Raw genomic sequence first — 23,774 nt, 5'->3', positions numbered from 1 at the left:
GAATCAATTTAGTTTATCTTCTCCACTGTATACTGATTTTAAAGGGAAAAAGGATACATACTGTTATTAATGAGTAAGCTTCTACAGACAATATGATGATACTATGGCCTAGTCACCTCTGTCAGTGTAACCCGGAGACAAGCCCTGAGCATTGTCCCCTCTCTGCATCATCATCTCTAAATACACCTTCCCCCCCTTCTTCTCACTTTGCTGCAATTCCAAAGCCTAGTTTACACTTGAAAGCTTTTTTAGCATAGCTGAATGTGTCACACAAAATCACACCCATAACTGATGTAAAATGTACTTGGGTAGTCATAATCATACTAAAAAAAAAAACGAAAATCACATGAACATAAATGAGATTGAGATACCAATTTTAAGATCTGAAGCTTGATTTGCTGACAAAGTAAAATTACCTTTGTATTAAGAAAAATGCAGATAGTTTGCAAGCAGTTTGCAGTTTCACCTGTGGTAGGTTTTGAGCAGGTTCTGAGCAATTAGAGTTCTGTTTTTCTCTGCTTTATTGTTGGCATTTCAAAGGACATTAGCAGACTTCTGCAGGAATTTTGTTAATACAGACAGGTTGCCAATCTTGAAGTGCTTTTATATGTGAATCGTATGGATTCCTTTCTACTTCTGAATAAAACTTAGTTTTCAAAAATCACAGCATTATACCATATTTGGTTTTGCAATGCTTCATTACTACTTTACTTTGGATTACCTGTGAAATCAATCCAGTGTTAACCAAAATGCTGTAACTAAGTTAGCAGAACATTCTTATTTCCCTGTCTGTGCTGACTGAGAGGTGACACAAACACTAGAACCAGGGAAAGGGTAGAGCATGTGGCCAGAAGAAAGGATCAGGAATGGCCCTGTGGGTGACAGTAAGCTGTCAGAGCGGCTCATACCATCTCATCTACCTAAACACTCACCACTGATTCCCAAACAGATGCAGGCTTCCCTTTCCAACACGCAGAACATGAATTCAGTCAAAATACATGGGTCTTCTTCAAATTTACATTATTGCAGGCATCTTACATTTCTCCGCTCTTGCTTCTGGGCACAACAAACAAGACTGCTCCAGCTGGTCTATGTAATTGAAAGCATCACTTTATTTATGAGTGCAGACTACAGGAATCATCCTCAGTTTTCTTTTCAACACAGGTGTTCTGAACATCCAGAATCTATTGAACAAGGGATATATAAAAATGTGGGATGGCAGGCGAGAGCTAGCCAACAGCTCTGCATTTCTTACTTTTTACAGAATCCAGTGCCCTATGGGTCAAAGGAGTAAATTGAGAAGTGTTTCTCACAGGCAGACAAAGATCAAAGAACTTTTATCTCTTTACAGCAGACACAGCCACGTCATTTCCTGTTCTCTCAATCCAGAATATTCAGTCAACTACCTCAACCGAAGGCAATGTCATGTTTCACAACGTAAAAATCAGTGCTGAGAAAGACTGTCACATATGGGGAAAAAAGAATCAAGACCACCAGCTTGGTAAAAACACCTGAAACGATATTTGGGGAATAACAAAAAATTACAACTGAAGACCAAAATGTCACATAAAGATACACATATGTGTGTAGACACACACAGATACTCACAGACCTGCAGAGTTAGGAAATGTGTTTATGCTGGGTAACTGGCAAGAAAGTTTGCAATCTGGTGTCAGCAAATAATAAATACACATGGAGATAGCAAGGGGAGAAATTTACCCCTGAAATCATTTTCCCAGAAGCCTCTCATCTCTGGCTTCCCATAACCACCTTCTTCTGTGGTAGCCCCCTTGTCTGGTCCTCTGAATCTGTGTGAGTCAAGAACTCTTTAAGTACAGGTTCTCTTAAACAAGGCATATTACTGTAAGTTGACATGCAATACAGCATGTATCTACATACATGCACATAATACATGCACATATTAAAAATGTAAGACACTTGTGCAACACTTCATCACAACCAATAAACACACATCATCATTCTGTGTATATTTTCTACCAAGAATTTGTTCTGTTCCTGGATGAGCACTAGGGAACATGGTTGTGCATGTGTCATTATGTTGTTCAGAAAAGGAGCCATGGAAAAGGGCTGAGAAAATACATACATCAGCAATGCCAACTCAAAGTCTCAATCCCTGCTGATGCAATAAGGTATTTTTATGTTACCTACCCCAAACTGTTTAGTAAAGCATTTTAGTAAAGCGTTTCTCACGGCAGTAAACAATACATATGCCAAATGCACTGTCCCTTCTATTAAGAAACAATAAATATTTCAGCTGCTTTTACTTATATAAAAGCGTAGAAATTTCACTTAGTCAGAGGAACAGTATAAGTCATGTTACTTCCTTTGTATTCCTTTAAATCCTTTAGCAGAATTATTTCTTAATTACTAATATTTATGTTTCTAAAAGTATTACAAAGAAATCGCTTTACAGAATATCGAGTACTTTAAAGATTAGATTAATAGCCACACTAGTTATTGAAATCTTTACTGATAAGAAATTCGATTTTTCAAACAAACCTGCCCACAATGTTGCAGACTGCATTACATTTCTGACAGTAGAGAGATACCATTACTAGACATTAAAGTTGCTTGATGCATAGCAGCACTGTGAAGGAAACTTAATCTGAGTATAAACATAACTTACAGTTTAACACCTCTTTACCAAGGCAATATGAAGTATTTATAGTACTAATGAAGACTGGCTTGTACACTTCAGATTTGAAACAGTTGTGAAAAACTTGGCCCATGGTCTTTGTATGACCTAGAGTGCAAGGCTGGGCAATAGGTGAAGCTGAGACAACACAGTTCTGCCAAGAGTAATTATTCTCCTGCAGGGACGTCTGATCAAGAAGTGAACCCGCTCTTGAGCTGCCTAGTTTGCAATTCAGTTTTACTAACGTAAATGGAGATCAGCAGCTGCTTATGTAAAGATGGTAATCCAAAAATTCAGACAGCTTAGTGTCAAACACACCTCCTCAAGAGTTGTTGCCTGGAGGCGGCACAAAGTCAGAGGTGATAAACATTTCAGCTACCTCAGGTAACTGATTCAAAGCAAACGCAAGGCGACACCTAAATGTACCTACCCCTGACAAAAAGAATTACCCTGGTTTTAGATTTTTCTTTAATAACTACTGTTAGAGCACAAGGAGGACACAGAAACATTCATCTATAAAACTCGTCTTTGATACAAGTGATGTATTCTAATAATCTTAGTCTCACAACAGTCTCAAAACCTATGTGAAAAAAACCTCTGACATTACCTCTAGCATTTAGCATCTTGTGCATTCTTTTTTTGTTGTTTTATCAGTTTGTCAAGCACCAGTTTTAATTTCCCAACAGGGAAATAACTGTACTGTGATCCTAATAAGAAGTTATTTCAGCTGGGTCACAATACTCCAAATCTACCTGCTATCCAAAAGTTCCTTACACTTAGACAAAATCAAACCAAAAACTGCTGTTCTGTTGTCCTGAAGACAACAAATTCCAAAAACTCCTCAAAGTGCAAACTTTACAAGTAACCTGTTCTCCAGCCTCCGAATTTACTAGTACTGTCTGCATAACAAGTATTAATGGTGGATTGTTTGTTGTATTTACACCAAGTTTATTGGGGAGAGGGACAGTATTCTTTTACAAATGAGCCATGTTGACTATTGAGATTACTTCCAAAGAGAGCATTCAGAAAGCAAACCTGAATATATTACACTGACAATTACTTTTCAATATTTTAACATCAGCCACTTAAAATTGGTTGTGTTATTATTACATATACTGATCTTTAAATATACTACTTCTACATAAACAGTGCAAATCTCAATATTCACATCAACCTGAAATTAATGCTGCAATTACTGTTGACATTCACATCAAGAAAATAGTAAACTATTTCACATGAGCAATTCCAAAACCTCAGAATGCCATTATTAATATTAAAGAAACACAGAACAAACATGTTGGGCTTCAAAGCCTTGTTTTGATACACATGATCCCTGTAAACATGGATGTATTGTATTTGTCAATACTGATATCTGATACAAGTCTATAAATAAAATCACTGATATAAACAATTCCTACAACTTTTTTTGCATAGGGTTTGGAGGTTACTTTAGGATACAGCAAGCTCTTAATAAAATCCCTTAGTCAATTAGTCTTCCATCACACAAATTTAGGCATAGGATTAACTTTACACAAGGAGTCTCTGACCTCAGTGGGAACTTACAGATGTAAGCATTTGCAAAACTGGAGTCAGCTTTAGCACTTAAGTTACCCCTAGTCATTGAGAATACGAGCAATAAAAGAGCTCTCCATAAATTTATAAAATATGCTGATTTAAAAGTTTATGCTGATGTTTCTGTAAGTCACATTTATGATTCCAAACAGTTATGTACATACTATACTATCACAGTAGGAAATACTTCACTGTAGAACACCACAGTGAACAAGTTGTGAAGCACAGTGTTTGATATAATTTCCCTTTAGTATTCCCAGTGCATAAGTTGTTAACATCTACACTACACAAGGTGCCCAGGTCTAGTATTTGTTATATACAATGTATAAGCAAGATAGAAAGAGCTTTGCAGTTTAAAGTAAGGAATGAAAACAGTGGGTAATATACAGGGATTCACTCCCGCAAAGTACAGAATTCTCCTTCACAACAACCACAACCACCAAATACGGTGGATTTCAGGTCATTCAACCCAGTAAAACAGTGCTCAGCACCTTGTAGGAAAAGAGATCTGAGTGCACTTTATTAGAAAACATCTCCTTTCGATGTTATAAAGTGCAAAAAAGAAAACATACATCCTAATATTTTACAGTTACTATTAAACTGCCGTATTTGCACGATGCAAAATTCAAATAACTTGGTATACATTTGGTATGGACCCTATAATAACAAATGTTGAAACTGGAGTTCTTGCATCTTCAAAAAAATCTTCGTATTTTCAAGTTATTGTGTAAATATAAAAAGAAAACATAAATTATAATTAATTCTTTAGATATTTTAACATGTGATCATTTGCCGAAGCATTCAATATGAAATTTCAATTTCTCTTAAAATTCAAATAAATTGAAGAGAACATGACCACAAATTTAAAAGGCCTTAAAATACTATACCGCTTTGGTGCATTGTACCAATGATTCCTTACACACATGACGAATCAAATTCTATGACATTCTTCATGCAGCTGGGTAAAACCAGAAGATCCAATAGTTCTGTATGTGTTAGAAAGCTTTCCTTTCTTTGAACAGTGGGGAAGAAACCGCGAAGAAGATTCTGACACTGCGAAACAGTCTTCCTCCACGCTGTACCACGAGCAGCATAGCTCCTTACCTTGAGCTTGACTGCACACTAGTAATTTAGCCCTAAGAGAGTATAATGTTGGTTGTATAATAGTATTATACCATATCCAGTGATACCAAACTTAACGCTAAAAAGAAATGTTCCAAAATATAAAGCTAAAAAGTTATGATTGAAATACATTTTTAAAGCGACAGACATTCCTGTAGCCTGTAAGCTACAGAGAACAAGGGTGCGAGACGACAATACAGGTACTACCAAGTTTATAACCACTTAAATCTTCAAGACAGGATATTCTCTGCTTTTCAGTCAGAGAATTGGAAGATGGTTTCTGGGTTATTGCTGTCCGCAGGGTTTGTTGGCTGCAGTGTCTTTGTAGGTGTAGTTTTACCGTGAGAATGAGAGGAAGAAGAATGTGAACTTTCACTGGAGCTGCTACGTGTCTCTGTGCTTGTACTTGTTTTTTTCATTTTCCTTCTCTTTGCAAGAGGTGCCTTGTCAACATTCTGGAGACAAAATCCTTCCCTTTTGTACTTGTTAAAGGCCTGTTTAAAAATAAAAGGTAATTCTAAGCTTTTCAAGAGGTTTAAAACATTTTATGGCTCATAGCTTATTGAGAATGTTCTATGGTAAGTCATAAGGTAAACTGTAATCTCTTGACAGATCCCTACTAATTCTTACTTGTAGCTGTAACAACTTCACTAGCCTTTACACTTAGTGGCATTTAAGAGCCACTATATAGCATTATTAATTGGCATCTTCTCTTCCTTGTTCTTTTTCACTTAGAAATATTTTTTATTAAGCCTTAAACTTACTTAAGACTATGTTTTCAGAAACTAAGTTAAATTACAGTTCTTCTTTCAACCCAAATTATGTTGCATTATCAGGACCTCTTCAAGTACCAGCTCCTCTTACTTACTAATACCTCTCTTCTTGGTAATAAGCATCTGCAAGTATTTTGGCACAAATCTGCTCGATTTCAGTATATTCTCTGCAGAAGGGATCAAGAGAATCAACACTATGTTTGTACAATACAGTTGAAGTTCAAATGTTTTTTGTAAACATACAATGGTAGACAAGCAAGTCCATTAAAAAAGTTTCCATTATATTAAAAACATGAACTCGATACGTTCTAGAAATTTCATCTCAATTTTGAAACAATAAGGACAAAATGTCAGTTACTTAAATAAAAAGTTTCTTCTCTTTTTTATAAAGTTTGAAGGCCTTTTAATAGCTTTCTCTAAGAAGCAGAATATTTATAATAGCTATTTCATGAATAGCTGTCTCTCAGTCCTCGGAATGCCATTAGCATAAACATCTTCAACAAATTTATTCTTGCCCCATCATTCATGTTTTCAATCATAGATGTTAGGTACGGAGAAAAAAAATTGCAGCTATAAGCAATCACTGAATTATAAGGATAAATATTTACATCTTTTTAATTAAAAGGAAACATACAAAAATCTAGATCAACATATTACATAATTAGCACGACATAAGAGCTCTTGGAACTTACATGAAAAGTGGCTTTGACGTATGTGTGCACCGCAGCTCCTGAAGAGCCTAAGTTATCAGGAGTCATGAGAGGGTTGGATGACAGCTGGCTGCCATCCTGAAGCCATTCGTTGTATCTCAGGCTCGACATTTTAATTCTTTTGTTTGGATCCACTGTTAGAAGTCCTGATAGAAGCACATTACATTCACTTAAATCGTGAGCTATTTATCTTCTTTTAATAGAAAATTCAATTATTTTTAATAAAATCTCATACATTGCTTTGGTAAGTAAGTCCTGACAATATTTATCCTAGGTATGCTGATATTCATCCTAGATAAGGCTCACACAATGTTATACTATCATCCTCTCCAGAAGAATCACTAAATGAAAGAAATTGCTATTTAACTGTTTGATAACTCACATCTCTTTTCCATAAACTCAGAAGTACCAAATGATATCTCCACTTAAAAACTATCTAGGACAAAGTTCAAAAGAGTAAGTCTCAGATTCTCTGCCTGATCCACTGAAATCTGAATCTGGAGATGCCTACATTTTGGCAGAAAAATTCCTTATAAGCTGGCTTCTACAGAAACTCAGAATTCCATCTTAGTACAATTAAGATTGGTGTCTACATCATCCTGAAAATATAATTAGATGGTCAAAAGCTTAAGGGGAGTCAAAGCATGGCAAATGTGAATTAAGTGGCTCAGAAATACATTCAAAAACAGTCCAAGGAAAAGATGATAGTAATTATTTTATGCAAAAGCTCAGCTTTTAAAATGTTTATCTTATAACCTGGTGTTTTTACAAAAGCAACAACAACATAAAAGAAAAACTTTGCTCTTAAATATGTTTTAAAAGAGTGACTTCACTGTTTCTGAAGTTCTTCAGCTACTTCTAACCCTGCTAATCTTCTATGAGCATCTCACTACACTAGAAAGCTCTCTGCTAGGAGTACAAGCAATTTGTAATGCGGTTCTGATGTGTCCACCTTTACCCATAACTTGAATTAGAGGTCAGTACAGAGCTCAAGCTGCAGATTCTACTCTGTTAGGTTAAGCACTCTGATGCTTATCACAACATTCAGATACTGTATAGCCCTCTACATTTTATCTTTTGAAATAAAAATACAAGGCACGTGAAATATTTGCAAATACATACCCTGAATTAACTCTTTAGCCTCTTCAGAAACATTTTTCCAAGCTTCTCCTTCAAAGGAAAATTCTCCCTTTTTAATTTTCTTCATAATTTCCAAAGCACTGGTACACGTTAAACTTTTGTCTTGAGACTGAAATGGTACCTGTCCTGACAGCATTGTGTACTGTCACAAGAACAAAAGTAGCATTAACAAACAGCATATTTATTGACAATCCTATTACTATAATAAATATGGAGTGCTGCTGTTTGCTTCACCAGCACTATGCACTAAAACTTGGACTGGCATAACTTCAAGGCTACATAAAATTTAAAATATGCCAAGACTTCCTCTGGAGTCCTTGTTAGAAAAAACATTTGTATGTTTCATGAAACTACAAACAAAACACAATGGTATTTCTACCCAGTTTATATCTACTGAAATTAATTTTCTGTAAATCAGAATGCAGATTCATTCTCTGAATTGATAATGTAAGAAGATTACATGGATGCCTGTAAAATCCCCCGATAATATTATATATATATATATTTTATTTTTTTTTTTTAATACGACTGTATCAAGTTTTTTTTTTTTTTCTATTCCCAGAAGTGTTGAATTTAATTTACTGCTTAGAAAAAAATCATTCTCCACCCCTGGAAAACATCTGTCTTTAAACCTATGATTTAGGCAGCAGTATTTTTACCTCACTTGAATTCAGCTTCTACCCAATTCAAGTCTGAAAATGCATCAAATCCTTTGCATTTGAACAAAAAGTAAACACATACAATAAAGTTGCAATAAAACCCTCCATCACTCACCAAAATGACTCCCAAACTCCAAAGATCACAAGATTCGTCATAACCATTGTGATTCAAGAGCTCTGGGGCAGCATAATGAAGAGTAAAACATGGAGTCTTAAGAGGCTGATTATCAGGTGGTTTTAAACGAGCAAAGCCAAAATCAATTATTTTTATTTCTGAATTATCAGTTTCATCTGTAAACAACAAATTCTGAAAAGCAAAGACAAAATCAATACCAGCACTGGGTAGAAAATGGGTTAGAATACTTAATAGTTTGTTTTATTCCCTACATTTATTATTACAGAAAACTTCCCATAATCTAGAGAAAAGTAGAACTGAGAGATAGTGGGGAAAAAAATGGAAAAGTAGAACTAACAGTACTCTGGGATTTAAGAAAATGTGCTGTGTTTACCCACCTCCTGTATATCTGCAAGGCAGGACAGTTCTGTCTGAGATCAATAATGAGAACGGGTATTCAGCAGAGAACAGAGGGGAAAACAATTCGGGGAACGCTGAAGAGTCTCTGGTCCTCCAGTGGTAACACACTGAAGCCAGGTTGCCATGAGCACAATCAGGCAAAAGAATAATTTGAAAGTGAGGATGGAGGACAAGAAAGCGCACGCATAGCTCAGCACTGTCCTGACTGCCGTCTGGCGTGGATCTCGAAGTCAGTACAGATGTTTTCTGGAAGAGACCTGGGACCAACAGCGTTCAAGCACTGAAGGTCAACGCAGGAGTCCAACCTCGAACCACGGGCCTACTCCTTACACCAAGTTAAAGAAACTTCGGTGCAGCAGCCCCTGAGAATTCCAGCCTTGCAGACTGGAATGTGGCATCTCAGACTTGAAGACAGACAAGCTTTTATCAGTTTGGAAGAAGATTTAAGACAACCTGTTCTTCTTCTCCCTGGGTGTTTATATTTGTCAGGAAAGATACAAGAGTGAAGCTAAGTCTTAGGAGAACTGGCTGAGGCCAAGATGAATTATAAAATATTGCTACTCCCCGCTTGAACTGCTGAGAGAAGAGAGGAGAGTAGAATTTCGCTGTTGCCTTTGCTGTTTAATCTATGCAATGCTAGAAAATGTCTCAACATTAGAAATCCTATAGTCCTATGTGATTTTGTAATACAAAAGGTGAATGACTCAACACGAAATTAAAGTCAAACTCATTAAGAAGGGGAAAAATGATTGCTAGACTGCAAGCAGATCAATAAGGAGAACTTGAGAGCATTCATTATGGACAAAAGAGAATAGCTGATACAAACCAGTATTTTTGCATTCTGTACTGGTGCTATAGCTCAGTGCACAACCAGAAAAGTCAGTTTTCCATATTAAAATGTTGTGCAAAATGGATCCGAAGGAAGCCTAATTTCAGCAAAAATATTAATACAGTAAGGATAGGTGATTAATACAATTGCCTTTTTTTTTCCTATGGTGATGTTACATAGCCAACAAGTAAATAAATAACTGCAGTAACATCGGTTTGAAAATATATCCCTTCTTATGACAAAAATAAAATTGGTTTTGTACAGAAAGAAAGCTGCAGTCCAAATGTCCTAAGTTGGGTTCAGACTACTTTGTTGAATAGGTAAATGAAGTGTGTTTCACACAAATCCATACTTAAAGCTATATTCCACATGTATTTTAAGGATATAGAAACAACATTATCAACATTGGTATGTTTTTTCTAATATCTTTAGAACCCAGTTAATAACCACTTCACAGAAACAGTCGTCAAATCCTCTACTGCGAAGCTCCAAATGGTCAAATATGCTGCACAAATTCTTTATTTCTGTGAATTTTCTATTTTCTATGGAGTACTTATGCTCTATTTTGCAGAACAATATATGTGATCTAATCACTGTTGCTGAAACAGAAGAGCCTTACAGTCCATGCAACAATTAAAAGCCTCATCCTTAGTGACTTGTAACCAGCCATATTTTTTTAAAATAGACTTATCAGTAAGCATTAGATGTCAAAGTTGAACATCAAATAAATCTGCCTGGAATTGTTAGCAAAGCAACAAAATTTCCTATTGTATCTTTTTACAGAAAGATGAACGAACCACATCTATATTGGGAAGCCTGCATATCCCATGCTAAGTTCATGTCTGAACCTAAAATAGTAACTTTCAAAACAACAAGCAGGAAGGAGACAGGCTGCTTAAGTCCAACCTTGTGGAGGCAACACATTCTGCAAGCTGTCTGCTAACCCTTCATTACTGGGACTTTCCAGGCTTCTGTTCTTGAACATGATGTGGAATTGAAGACTGCCTCTTTCACCATGCAGCTGAAGCACTGCTTTCTAGAATCTGCCCTTTATATTCAAGATGGTAATAAGACTAAAATGATGAGAATAGGAAAAGAGAAAGGATTTCTGGGTTTTGGCCTTTGAATAACGACTTCTTTCAAAAGTTGGGTTTTTTCCTTTAAGATTTCAGCAGAGAAACTTTTTGCGAAAGTCACATTTTCAACTGACACCTTAGAATTTCACAACAGCCCTTCTTTATAAAATTGTTTAATTTGAACAGAGACTCCAGTGCAGAGATGTTTTCAAGCACATATATTTCGGACTGATTTTCAAAACCAGTTTAATACCAACACCTAGCTGATTTCTTTACCTGTTGAACTGGAATTAATATAAAAGAACTAAGTTTGTAATATACCAGAAGGTATGTTACAAAAGGATGAAACATTGGTAGGAATGGTAGATCATTTTAAACTCCAGGTACAAAAGGAATAGCTGTTTCCTGAGGGATTATGACTGTAATCACCGACACAATATAACATCCTTACTGGATGAACTAATACCTATCCACACTGTTCTTGGGCTCTATTGGCTCCAGGAAGCAGAACAAAGCCAGGGGTCACCCTTAACATAGTAAACTGAATTGTCTGGAAGGCAAGATGTTGCTGCATAATAAAAATACCTGAACAAGTAATTATTGAAAGATACATATTAAATACATTGCTTCTTTTGGGAAACTACTAAACTCACTGAGCTCAAGTCACATCTTGATTAGCTGGCTGCATTAGCTTATGGTTCATTTTGTGTTTAATTGGGAGAGAAGACAGTACAAGGGCATCACAGCTACCCCCAAAAGAAGTTCTGCTGAGGGAATCAAGATCAAACAAAAGGTAGAAATGTAGTGGCAAAGTACCCAAGCAACCTAGCTCTGCTTGTGAACCATTTCATACAATAAATATATACTTAACCACTAGTAAAAACTGTCCCCAAGAAGGAGAAGAATGTTTTTGAACAAGTCAAGAGTTTAAATTGCTTACAAAATTAAAAACGTTTCCTAAAAGTTACTTTAACTTGTGAAGAGAGTATCTACAGAATTTGCTAAGTGATAACATTTTATTGAAAAATATACAAGTAGAAAAATCTGTAATAAAAGCTGGAGAAATATGTCACATTCCAGATTTTTAATCACTTAATGTCTAAACACATATAAGCAAGTCACTGTACCTCAGGTTTCAGATCTCTGTGGACTACTCCTACATCGTGCATATGGCTCACTGCTGAAACAAGTCTGCGCATAATATGACTGGCTTCAGTCTCACTGAAATGTTTCTTTTTCTGAATGCGTTCAAGCAATTCTCCTCCTTTCAGCAATTCCATTACTAGAAATGTGTGAAGCTGAAACAATAAAGAAAAATATGGCAAGTTAGAAATGTAACATTACAAACCAACATTCATTCAGGAGCTAGGTGCTGTTCTGATAGGTTCTTAAAGTTTGAAGAAATAAAACTGCTGCTCATAGCAATTTGGAAAGTCAACAAGCAGCACCAAATTGCATATCAGATGACATTTTTCCCGTCAGTCTCACTGAGACTAAATAATGTTGATGATGTCCCCACGTTCACCCATATTTATTTACAAAACCACTATGCCTCCATGCAAATGGATTAATTTGTAGAGAAATTAAATGCCTTTCTTTAGACTAAAAAAATAAAGCTGGAAAAAGCTAGACTTTTGATGTTTAAGCCTGTCCTGATGCAGAGACACATTTCTATTAACATGCATAGGGAGTTAGCCATTCAATGTTACCAAATCCTTTAAAAGCACCCTGTAACTTTACTGTGAAATCAAAGATTACTGAGAATTTCTTCTGATTTCATGGCCTGCGGAACAGTAGTCAAAGCAACTCTATCATTACAATCACAATAGACATCTTCCCAAATATTAAAGAGTATTTTTTTTAAATTAAGAAAGTAATGGTTGTTTAGATTGTTGTTCTTTTCAAGAAAATAAGTAGTGAATTCTTTGATTGTAAGACATTAGCACACAATCAATGGCAATTCAAATGTCTTGCTATTGAACAAGCAGCAGACTTCTCAGGACAGGAAAGTGAGGTTAGCATTCTCAACAGGAAATTGATGTAGGCACATGATGGCTTCTAGCATTTCCTTCCCTGAATGACAGTAACAAAAGTAATATTTGCAGGCAAAGAAAATAAGTTTTGGGAAGAGGTCAAAAAATGAAATTCAAATAAATAGTCAGAAACAGAAGGTGCATGGTATTTAGATATCAAGAAGCAGAACCATGCAGAAAGACAGAAGTAACCCTTAGTACAAACAAGGTGTCTATTAGTCACCTTGCCAGCAGTGCTTGTCAGATATCCTATACTGAAAAACTTTCTTTTTGTCTTGGGAATAGATGACAGGAAAGTCGGAAAGGATGAAGAGTCTTTTCTCTGCTAGAAAGCGTCTGGCTCACCAAAAAATACTGCAACCCAATACTTTATGGTCAGATCACTAATGAACAATTTGATCAGACCAGTATCAGAACAAGTTAAAAAGTGAAACTTCGTTCTTTTTAAGACAAACCGCAGAAATGTCAAAACTAGAAAATTTTTATCAGTTCTGGTCTTAAGAATATTGTGCATGAGTAATGTGGAAGATAACACCTGGGAGCTACCAGGAGCAACTAAAAACGCCATGGTTTGGCTGGTTGAGAGGAGCCTGCTCAGTTGAAGAGCAATGTGAAGAACTTATTTTTTTAGATATTCCTGAGTACAGTCATTTTACTCAAAGGAAAGGGAAAAGAGTGTCCTGTACACATGTACTCATACTGTATATAAATGCAAAAAAAAGGCTTCCCTGTCATTAAAAACTACAGTACAGATTTTTCATCCTCTGCTCATTTTAGAAGTGTTCCACGTGAGCACTCTGCTGGTCCTTGTACAAACAGCATGATGGGGATAGACTGGGATACATGGAAAGGCAAGAAAGCCCACGTTCCACTACAAAATCATAGGCTAGAATCACAGAGTAGCTTAGGATGGAAGAGACCTCTGCAGGACATCTGGTCCAAACCCCCAGTCCAAACCAGGGCCAGCCTCCAAGTTAGATCAAATTATGGCTTGTTACAGGCTGTGGAGCTTGCATTACACTAAGAAAAAGACAACTAAGGTATCTAAATAAACCCTAAACTGATTTCAGTATATTTTCAAATAGAGGCTCTGCTTTCATATCTAGTAATTCAGCAAGCTATTTGGTTATCTCCTTTAAGTTACTAACGTGTAAGCAAAAAATGCAAGATATGTAACCTTCACATGCAAGATTTCCAAATTATTTCACAAATATTATTTTAAGATTTATGACAACTCCAAGATGACTAGCTACCTCAGTATCACAGATATGGAAACACCACAATGAATATATTGTAAGATGATTAACAAAGTAGACCCAGGACAGAAACAGAACTCTTAATTCTTCCAAATACTTCTTCGATTTGCTAGAGTAACTGCAAGTTCCCTTGAATGCAGAACTTCTATACTGACTGGACAAAAGTCCTATGAAAAACAGTTGCTTCCCCAGTAACATTATGCATAACTCCTAAAACTTCTTGGGAAAACACACGGCAAATGCTGATTACAGTTTCTTCAAAATACCTGGTCATGGAAAACTTCATGTAACTTCACGACATTCGGATGTGCTTCGCAGAGTTTCAGAGCTGTTATTTCTCTCTGGGTGTTGGCTTCCATTCTGGAAAAATTGAGCAGTCATTTTGTACCAATTTTACTGAGCAAATTGCACATTCAAAGCATTACACCTATTTTTTTAATTGCTTGCAATCCAGATTTTTTTAATATTGAATATTAACACTGAAAACAATTAAAGTATATTCAAAGTGAGCTGAGCAAAACTCTCCAAGTTAGGACATCAAAAAACCACACGCAAATCAAACAATGTTTTTGATGCACCTGCAACTTGCTACAGCAAAATCTGAAATGATATTACAGAATAGTTTATATGTAAAACAAACCTTTCCCTAAGTTCAGGGCAATTTGACTTCACCTCTGTTCCTATAAATACTTGTTACTTCAGCTTTATGTTGAAGACTAAAATTATTGGCCCAAACCTTTTCCATTCTTATAGGAGACAAATATTTCCAAAGCTGGATGGGAATAGTGAGCTCCTACTAGAAAAGTAACATCATCTATATATGGACTATGTTATATAAATGAAATCCTAAACGGGCCATTGTAAAAGTCCAAAATGGAAGAGGCAAGAAGAGACTAACTCCAGAGCAGAAATCATCACATAAATTCTCTTTTATGTACTGAAATCCATAGCCGAAATAAGTGAGCAGAGTGAACACTATAAAAACTACATGAATGAGGACAGAGCAGAACATTTTATTTTCCGCTAAATGCGTATGTTGATTTATTTTGGGCAAATAATGCCTGAAATTTTTTGCCAAAACTCTGTCCAAGAAAGGCTAATCCTGTACTGACTTAGAGAGAATGGCAGAATTTCTCTCACCACATGTGTTCTTCATTTTTGGTTGCATTTTTTTTTCCCTAATTAGGACCAGAATTGTGATGAGAATTTTGTGCAAGAGAATTCTTTTTTTCTGCAGGCTTCATATAATCAACAAGTAAACTAAGCTGTTCTACCTGCATCTCTCCTGATGATTTTGTTTAAACTGAAAGTGATTTCAGTTCCTTAAGAAATTAAAAAACCTGACTCAAATAGTCTTTCCCCTATAAACTACTATCAGGAGAAGGTGGACCTAGGAAACAGGTGAAAAAGGTTCAGTATCATGAACATAAACCTTTGAAATTCGTGCACAGGCTTTTCTGAGAATTTCCCCTCTAGAAATAGTTACCATCTTGGATTTTAAACAAACAATACCATGAGAAACAAATGGGAAGCTCTAAAACAGTCACTCAAGCAAGTTTACAGGACTTCACTGTTTCACTGGCCTTCAGACACACAGATAAACCTCGAATTGTTGGATGGAGGCAGGCTCAGCACTACGAACAAAGCAACACCACAGAGGAACTCTTGATCTGAGCTTTCACCTCAAGTACCATGAGAAAGTTTGCCTAGGTGTAGGATTCACTTTTTTGGCACCTTTCATGGGTAGGAGTGAAAGACTTCCTGACTTTGAGGCAAAGAAGTTACTAGAAATCTATTATCCTTTTTGTTTTAGCAAGAGTTATTAATGTGGTCTTCAGAGCAATATTATTTACAGTTTAACCAGTTTCTTATTCAAGGCTGGTGTGTGTCCAGCCACTCAGAGTGTGGGTTTACTGCTGCCTCTAAATACTACACAAACATGCTCAGAGTCTGCTCACAGCCTGCGATCCTAAAAACATCTCTGTATACAGACCACTTCTTACCTTCATTTAGCCTGGTCCACCAAGACGAAGGAGAAAGAGCAAAAGAATTTGTGAGTAATATCATTTAGGGACATAATTACTAAAAGTTTAGCTCTATGGGAAAAGTCAATACTAGTTTGCTCACTGTTATCCAGAAACAAGAAATCCATTAGCTTAACATGAGATGAGAGTATTGATCTGCAGCTCTGCATGCACCACAGAAATTTTGAATGTAGACACAAGGCAGAGATTTCCAGGTTAAAATAGCCAAGGTAGGTGTCTACTGCATACAACCTGCATAAGGTCTCATTATAATGAGTGAAATTCTAGTTAATGCATCTTACGGGGTGAACTAGTTCACTGTAAAATGCAGACCTAGAGTGGGATTCAGTGGCCTAAACATAGGAGAGCCTGGAAGACATGAGCCATGAAGACATCTACATAAAGGTAGGAGTCACAAAACTGAAGGGAATTGGAGGACAGACAGGATGCCAATAGATGCTAAAATGGCACTAGGTAGATGCCTATGTTCAAGTTGCTGTATCCCACTGCTACTGCCTGGTCACTCAAGTCACTCTGTAGGCTCCACTAACAGTTTTGAGTAGGCCTCGTAGCAGACCTCAGAAAACTGACTCAGACACCTATATTTAGGTGTCTTATTCTTGAACATTTCCTATCCAAAAAGCATGTGATGAAGCACTTCAGTCTGGCGGACAGTTACTTCTAGAGTCTAGAAAAACAGAGGTACAGCCAAATGTCTTGGTAGGAGGGATCACTGTGAACTACCATTCTGATAGCAGAATATTTACACTTTCCCTTTCCTGACAGCATTCTACAACACACTAGGGACATAGTTACTAATGAACACTGCAAAATGAAGTTGAAAATCCATACATCCCTCAAAGAATCCCTTGTCTTTATTTTTCTCTAGGCAGATGCTGCCAGGGGTACCTATTCTGGAAGAGGACCAGATGGTCCCCACGTACAAAGCAAGGGAGCTGCCTCCATCGTGGTGTTCTCTCCAGAATATCCAGGAAACAAGATGCAACTTAACAACTCCATAGGCTAAATCGATTTTACACACACACACACACACACACACACACACACACACACACACACACACACACACACACACACTTAATTGGATCTGAGGCAACTCATGCTACAGATCCTTTATAAAGGAATATCCTAGGCAATCAACTGGGCTGCTTAGGAAAGTCAGCTAGCACAAGCCTACCTTCAGTTCTCTTAGGTCTAAAGATAAGAGGGCCTTATACCTTACCCTGGTTAGGAGCAAAATTAGGGGAATTTCAGGTAGAATACAACTAGGAACCAGAAAAGTACTCTTAAGCTGCTTCTTGTGTGTTCCCCAACAAGAAAAACATTTTGTTTCAAAAGATTCTCAAAATCTTTTAAAGGTCATAAGGTTACTGTAAGTTTCTGTAGATTCTTCAAATAGGAAATTATTTTAAAGTTATTTTTCCACTTCAAAAATGTAGTGAACATTATTCTAATCCATGGGTGACAGTAAGCACAGAAAATATATTTATTGTCTTACAGAATATTTATACCTTTTGCTAATTATTTTTACTGCATACTCTTGGCTAGTTTTCTTGTGTAAGCACTTTCGACAAATGGAAAAACTTCCTTCTCCCAATGGTTTCTCTTTCAGATCCAGTTCATAATGATGATAAAATGGAGAGTCCTGTTAGGAAACTGTCTGTATTTAGTTCTGCAGAATACTTTTACTATACACAGTCAAAGACAAAGAGTAAAGTTTCATGAGAATTTTTCATCTACATTTAAAACTGCAACAGAGCTCTCTTTTTTGAAAAAATATAATCTTAACTTCTATTTAATAAAATGCTTAAACTTTTTTCTAACAATACAAGAATAAATCTTACATTACATTAAACAAACATAATCACTAAATAAATCATTACTACTACAATAGCTTAAGATACCAAATATTCAGACAAACAGGATTAAAGATGGCTGTACATACATTTATCCACAAAACTATGTGCTCATTTGAAGACATCACAATAGCATGTGTTCTTATAAGGCTTCACACAACTATGCATACTTTTGGGCAAATACCTCATAGAAAAAATTCGGATATAATTAAAGTAGCTTCAAAAGTATCTACAACAGTTAGCTGAATAAGAACTATCAGGAGTCAAATTACTATTACTTCTATACTTTAGCCTTCTGGAAAACTAGACAATCATCTCATTTTCAGATTAAACTTCAATGATTTCTTAATAGTACCACATGCAAATTATATGTTTGGATCAGCTGAGGAGCCATTACAGAGAACAGATAAATCAGTGATGACTATTTCATGACCTGTAACCTAGCTTGTGACTGCTGCTTTGAAAGTTATATGCAGTTCCAAGTTAACCAAATTAATTCAGCTCTTGATATTATTATTACCTTCATCATAGCACTTCTGGCAATAGTTGTAGTTCCAGGTCGTTCATCCCCCATATAAAACTGAAGAGGATCTACTGTAGCTGCATTGCGTTTAAACAAAATAGAAGGTGCAACGAAAGAATATCCCTATGACATTAAGACAACAGAAAAGGGCATGGCTTGAAATTGTTGCACACAAACTGACATACTGCATACAAAACATGACAAGTTTCAGGAGAATTTTTCAAAGAAATCAGCATTTTCGTAACATAACACAGAAACCGTAACTGGCTTATTGATGGGTAGATATTACTCTGTTGAATGTGAACAGATATCTTCCTGGAATTAGTTATTAATACATGATTCTCCACAGTTATAGATAAAACAATAATACAAAAATTCTGGTAAATAAAGCTAGAAGTCTGGTTCAGCTCCAATTGTTTTGCAGTAGTGATAAAGGCTCATATTTCAAACTAGCTAGCTTCCCAGAACACCTTTAAGCTAAGGCATGAATTAGTTTTTATATTGTGATGTAAGCATCAAATAATTTTTAAATGGCAAAACAAAATAAGCTTCATATTAATGATGTGCTCAGTTTGAGTACCATAAAAAGAACAGCTGTGACTACCACTGCAGGATGAATCAGACTGTATTATGGCATGCATAAATTGCTTGCTACGGTCACTACAAATCTAACAACTTCCAAAATATGATGCTATATTCCTGTACACTAAGCATCAAGCTGCCCAAAAAGACAAATAAAAAACAACAAAGCACAAGGAAGGGGAAGAGAGAAAGCAATCTGAGCTGCTGTTCACCTCCGCAGCTTTGGTACCACATTGACTGCACATGAGCTGCTTCTGCCCATTTGACATCCAGACTGTGCAACCCAGGAAGGGATCATCCTCTAATAGCACGGAGAAGATGGTAAGAAAAGCTTTGTTACTGATCTGTATCTAGCAGTCTGGTAATCAGAGCACTCCTACAAGATGTGGAAGACCTACTTTCAACTCTGCAGTTAGCTCCCACTTCCCAAAGGAATATCTCAACTAGAGCACAATGAGGACATGGGCAAACTACACTACTGTTGTCGAAAAGGGTAGCCCAGGCTGCTGAGTCAAGATAACAAAACCCTCAAGGTATGAAGAGTCACTAAAGGACAGACTGACTTTAGCCCAGCAGGTAGGACATTCAGCTGGGAATGGAGAGACATGGAATTTTATGTTTGCAGTAGGACTCTTTCCACCTTTCTCATTTTTCACTTGCTGAACCGTCCTGGGACCGGGGATTGGAAATTACATAGTTAGTTCCCAAAAACTTAGAAAGCAGGAAAGAGAAAAGCTCGCTACACTGTGGAATTGTTCAATAAATGATTTTTTAAAATTAATGTGAATTCTTAAAATACCTGAAATATTCTTTCTGAAGTCTCAGGGGTTGCTGCAGGAGAATATGTTGGATCCATTTCTGTAAACTCTTCTGCAAAATTACTGACATCCAACTCATCTCTGATTACTGGTTTAAATGGAGCTGGTACTTTTTTGGCAGCTAAATCATCCCAATTCATATTCTAAACCAAAAATAGGAAAAACGTTTGAATCACATGAAAATTTAACAGAAACAGATATTGGAAAGAGACACTTGTCCAGAAACAAACAGCCCTAACTCCATTTGCTATTTTTCACAGGCAGATGAAAAGCATTCAGATTATGCCCTACTAATTTGCTTAGGTAAAGGCAGGAAGAATCATACTTCTTTGTAAGTGGACAGAATCTAGTTTTTTAAAAAAAAAAAAAAAAAAAAAAAAAGGAAATTTCACAGTGGAGATAAGCCAAACAATTAGTGTGACAGCCCTTAATTGTCTTCCTCTATTTCAGAAGAAACAACATTTATATTTTTGCAAGCTGTACTGCATGCATGCTGTATCTTCAGCTTTTCATTGCTGATCTCTGTGCTTCATTACTGATCTCAGCTTCCAGGGCCCTGAGAGCATAATGCCCCTGGATTCTTACTTAAATGCATGGCTAGAAGTAGGAAGCAGAGATACAGTAGTTCTGAGAAAATTCCCTTATCATTATAAAATAGTGGAAATGAAACGAATTCAAGATTAGAAAGTTTTATATGAGGAAAAAAACATAACTTCCAAAACAAACAATGAATAAAGGAAGTTTAACTCTTCTCTGTCACACTGTCTTACAAGAGAAGGAAATACAGAAGGGATGAGAAGAAACTCATTAGTTAAAAACACAAGGTATTGCCCATGCTCAATGTTACAATAACTACATTGAAAATATTTATATCAAAGGTCTAATTTATACTACCAGCTTTAAATACTCCAAAACTTAAACTAATTAAAAAAAAAAAAAACAAACTTCAGAAGCACCGGAAATACATACTTAGTTTTCTCAAAGTAAGCACACAATTTTAATTGCAATGGATGGAACAGTACAGATGTTGTTCACAAATCCAATCTTCATCATTGTTTGACACCAAATGTTAATTCGCTGAAATCTGAACAGAATTAAAATCCGCTAAACAAGACTAAAGATCTAATTAGGCAAAGGAAAATACAGAAGAGGCATTTATCACTAATGGTGAATTTTATCAATATTCAAATTTTATAAATAGTGTTAGTGGTAAACTTTCTTTAAAAAAAAAACGAACACAACATATAATCTAAGTGTTTTCCATTAAGCCTTCTGGTTTAAGTAGCTTATCTTTTGGCTGCTTCAAGTTACTGCTAGAAACAGACAGAATACATTAAAAATCTACCCTTCTTGCAGTATGCACAAAATCCGTTTACATAAGCACATGGATATATATATACTAACTTCAATGCAATTATTCATGCAGCTAACAAGCCTCTAAGCTATTCTGTTAACAAACAACTGAGTTTCTTTAGACTTGGATTTCAAAGGAACTAACGTAGAGTAAGTGGTATCTGGGGAGTTTTGTTGTTTGTTTTACCTGGAAAAAGGGATGCTGTTTGATTTCATCAGCATCAGTGGGACCACAACCTAGCCTCTTCTTGGGGTCTTTCATCAAGAGACGTTGAATTATATCCTTAGACAGTGCACTCATTTCTTGTGGATAAGGTGGCTCACTTTTCAATATCCTCCTGTAAAACAAACAAAATAACAATCATTTGGTAATTACTTAATGTGTTGAGTGTTAAATCAAAGAGCTACTATACTGCTAGTAGTGTTTAACATTTCTCTTAAACTTCTATTGCACCCAAAGACAGAAGGATGACAAATGTGAGACCAACTTGTTTGTCTGTTTTATAATAAAGACAGGTTTGAGGAAATGAAGTCATAAAGCACAACTTCCATAGGATATAAATTCTGTAACTTAATCCACCAAAGAAAAACAACCCTCATTTCATACATACTAAGCTTACCATCACTATTCAAAAGAAATCTCATGGCTACAACAGATAGCTCCACAAAGACATCACCTTGATGCTTAATAGCTCTCAAAATAAACCCCCTAAAAAAAACAATTCCAAAGTTAGAAAACAAAGAGAGAAAAAAAACAAACACTAACTTGGGCCATTTGAGGTTTGCCTTGTATATTGTGTGCAGCGCTCTCAAAGGAAGGCACTATAACTGGAAATGTTTTAGAGAAGAGTAACAAGATTAATCAGAAATATAGAACGTGTTTCACATGAAGATCTACAAAAGAGGCCAGGAATACCAGCTTAGTGAAAGGGGGACTTAAGGGGACTGGGCATAATGTTCCCCTCGAAATGAGAAATGGTAAAGAGAAAGGGGATAGGGACCTCACTGGCTCTTTCAATACAAGAACTAGGAGGTATCAAACAAAGCTAGTGGAAGTTCAGCATCTTGGAAGCCTAAGTAGAATCACATTTCAATACCTATCTTTTATATGTGTAGGTCCCACAGTTTTTATATAAAGAGGAAGGCAAGCTTTCCTTCAGTTATTCCAAATGTAGATATTGAATCTCCCGATTCTGAAGGAAAATGGAGAATGCACACAGGGACAACACATATCAAAGACACATCAACAGGTTAAACACACACAAAATCCTTTAGCATACAGAATCACAGGATGGTTGAGGTTGGAAGGGACCACTGGAGGTCACCTGGTCCAACTCCCCTGCTCAAACATAGTCACCTACAGCCAGCTGCCACAACCACGTCCAGAAGCCTTTTGAATGACTCCAAGGAGGGACACTCCACCACCTCCCTGGACAAACCGCATCAGTGCTCTGTCACCATCAAAATAAAAATGTTTCCTGATGTTCAGAGGGAAGCTCCTGTGTTTCAGTTTGTGCCCATCGCCTCTGGTCTGTCACTGGGCACCACTGAAAAGAGCCCGGCTCCCGCTTCTCTGTACCCTCCCTTCAGGTGTTTGTCCACATTGATCAGATCCCCCCAAGCCTTCCCTTCTCCAGGTGGAACAGTCCAAGCTCTCTCAGCCTTTCCTCTTGTGCTTCGGTACCTTAATCTTCTTAAGGGCAACTTTGCTGGACCCTCTCTCATATATGTCCATGTCTCTCTTGTACTGGGGAGGCGAGAACTGGACCCAATACTCCAGCCGTGGCCTCCCAATCACTCAGTAGAGAGAAAGGATAAACTCCCTTGTCCAGTGCAGCCCAGGACACCATCTGCTGCCTTTGCCACAAGGGCACATTGCTTCCTCATGTTGCAACTCAGTGTCTCTATATTGATATACATATTCTCACTGTTGTGTCTTCAGGAAGCATGATATAGAAGAAGGACAGAATACCTCCGCTAAACACAGATTTTGAAGCTTTGAGAGACTGTGCCACTGAAATTACATGAGGTTGTGACACCACTAAAATCTCAATAGCTATATCCCTCTGAGCTTAAGTTGATCACTGCAGGACATTTCTAAATTTTTTTTAAAGTTACTGCATGACACATCCTTAGAGACAGCTATCCCATGGGAAATTTTTTATCCTGAAATACGTAACTTCTTGGATTACTCCAAAAATAGATGCAAACGTATTGTTTCCTACACAATCCTGTC

At 36.6% G+C, this 23,774-nt stretch overlaps 1 protein-coding gene across 2 annotated transcripts in view; it reads right to left on the bottom strand.

The window, feature by feature from the left end:
- Window positions 1–1,088: 1,088 nt before the first annotated feature.
- The window catches only part of RPS6KA5 (ribosomal protein S6 kinase A5), an 84,447-nt gene continuing 61,761 nt past the window's right edge, over window positions 1,089–23,774 (bottom strand). For both annotated transcript variants that reach the window (XM_082058499.1, XM_082058500.1), the window contains 10 exons: window positions 21,726–21,876; window positions 20,167–20,328; window positions 18,783–18,908; window positions 17,918–18,051; window positions 14,628–14,721; window positions 12,200–12,370; window positions 8,748–8,939; window positions 7,956–8,115; window positions 6,816–6,979; window positions 1,089–5,844 (listed from right to left, as the gene is read on the bottom strand). In XM_082058499.1, the coding sequence (XP_081914625.1) occupies window positions 5,605–5,844; window positions 6,816–6,979; window positions 7,956–8,115; window positions 8,748–8,939; window positions 12,200–12,370; window positions 14,628–14,721; window positions 17,918–18,051; window positions 18,783–18,908; window positions 20,167–20,328; window positions 21,726–21,876 (1,594 nt within the window). In that variant the 3' untranslated portion in view covers window positions 1,089–5,604. The remainder of the gene's footprint in view (window positions 5,845–6,815; window positions 6,980–7,955; window positions 8,116–8,747; window positions 8,940–12,199; window positions 12,371–14,627; window positions 14,722–17,917; window positions 18,052–18,782; window positions 18,909–20,166; window positions 20,329–21,725; window positions 21,877–23,774) is intronic.

This window comes from Streptopelia decaocto (assembly GCF_964273445.1).
Source record: "Streptopelia decaocto genome assembly, chromosome: 7".
In the NCBI taxonomy this organism is placed as follows: Eukaryota; Metazoa; Chordata; class Aves; order Columbiformes; family Columbidae; genus Streptopelia; species Streptopelia decaocto.
This window is presented reverse-complemented; position numbering and strand designations above follow the sequence as displayed.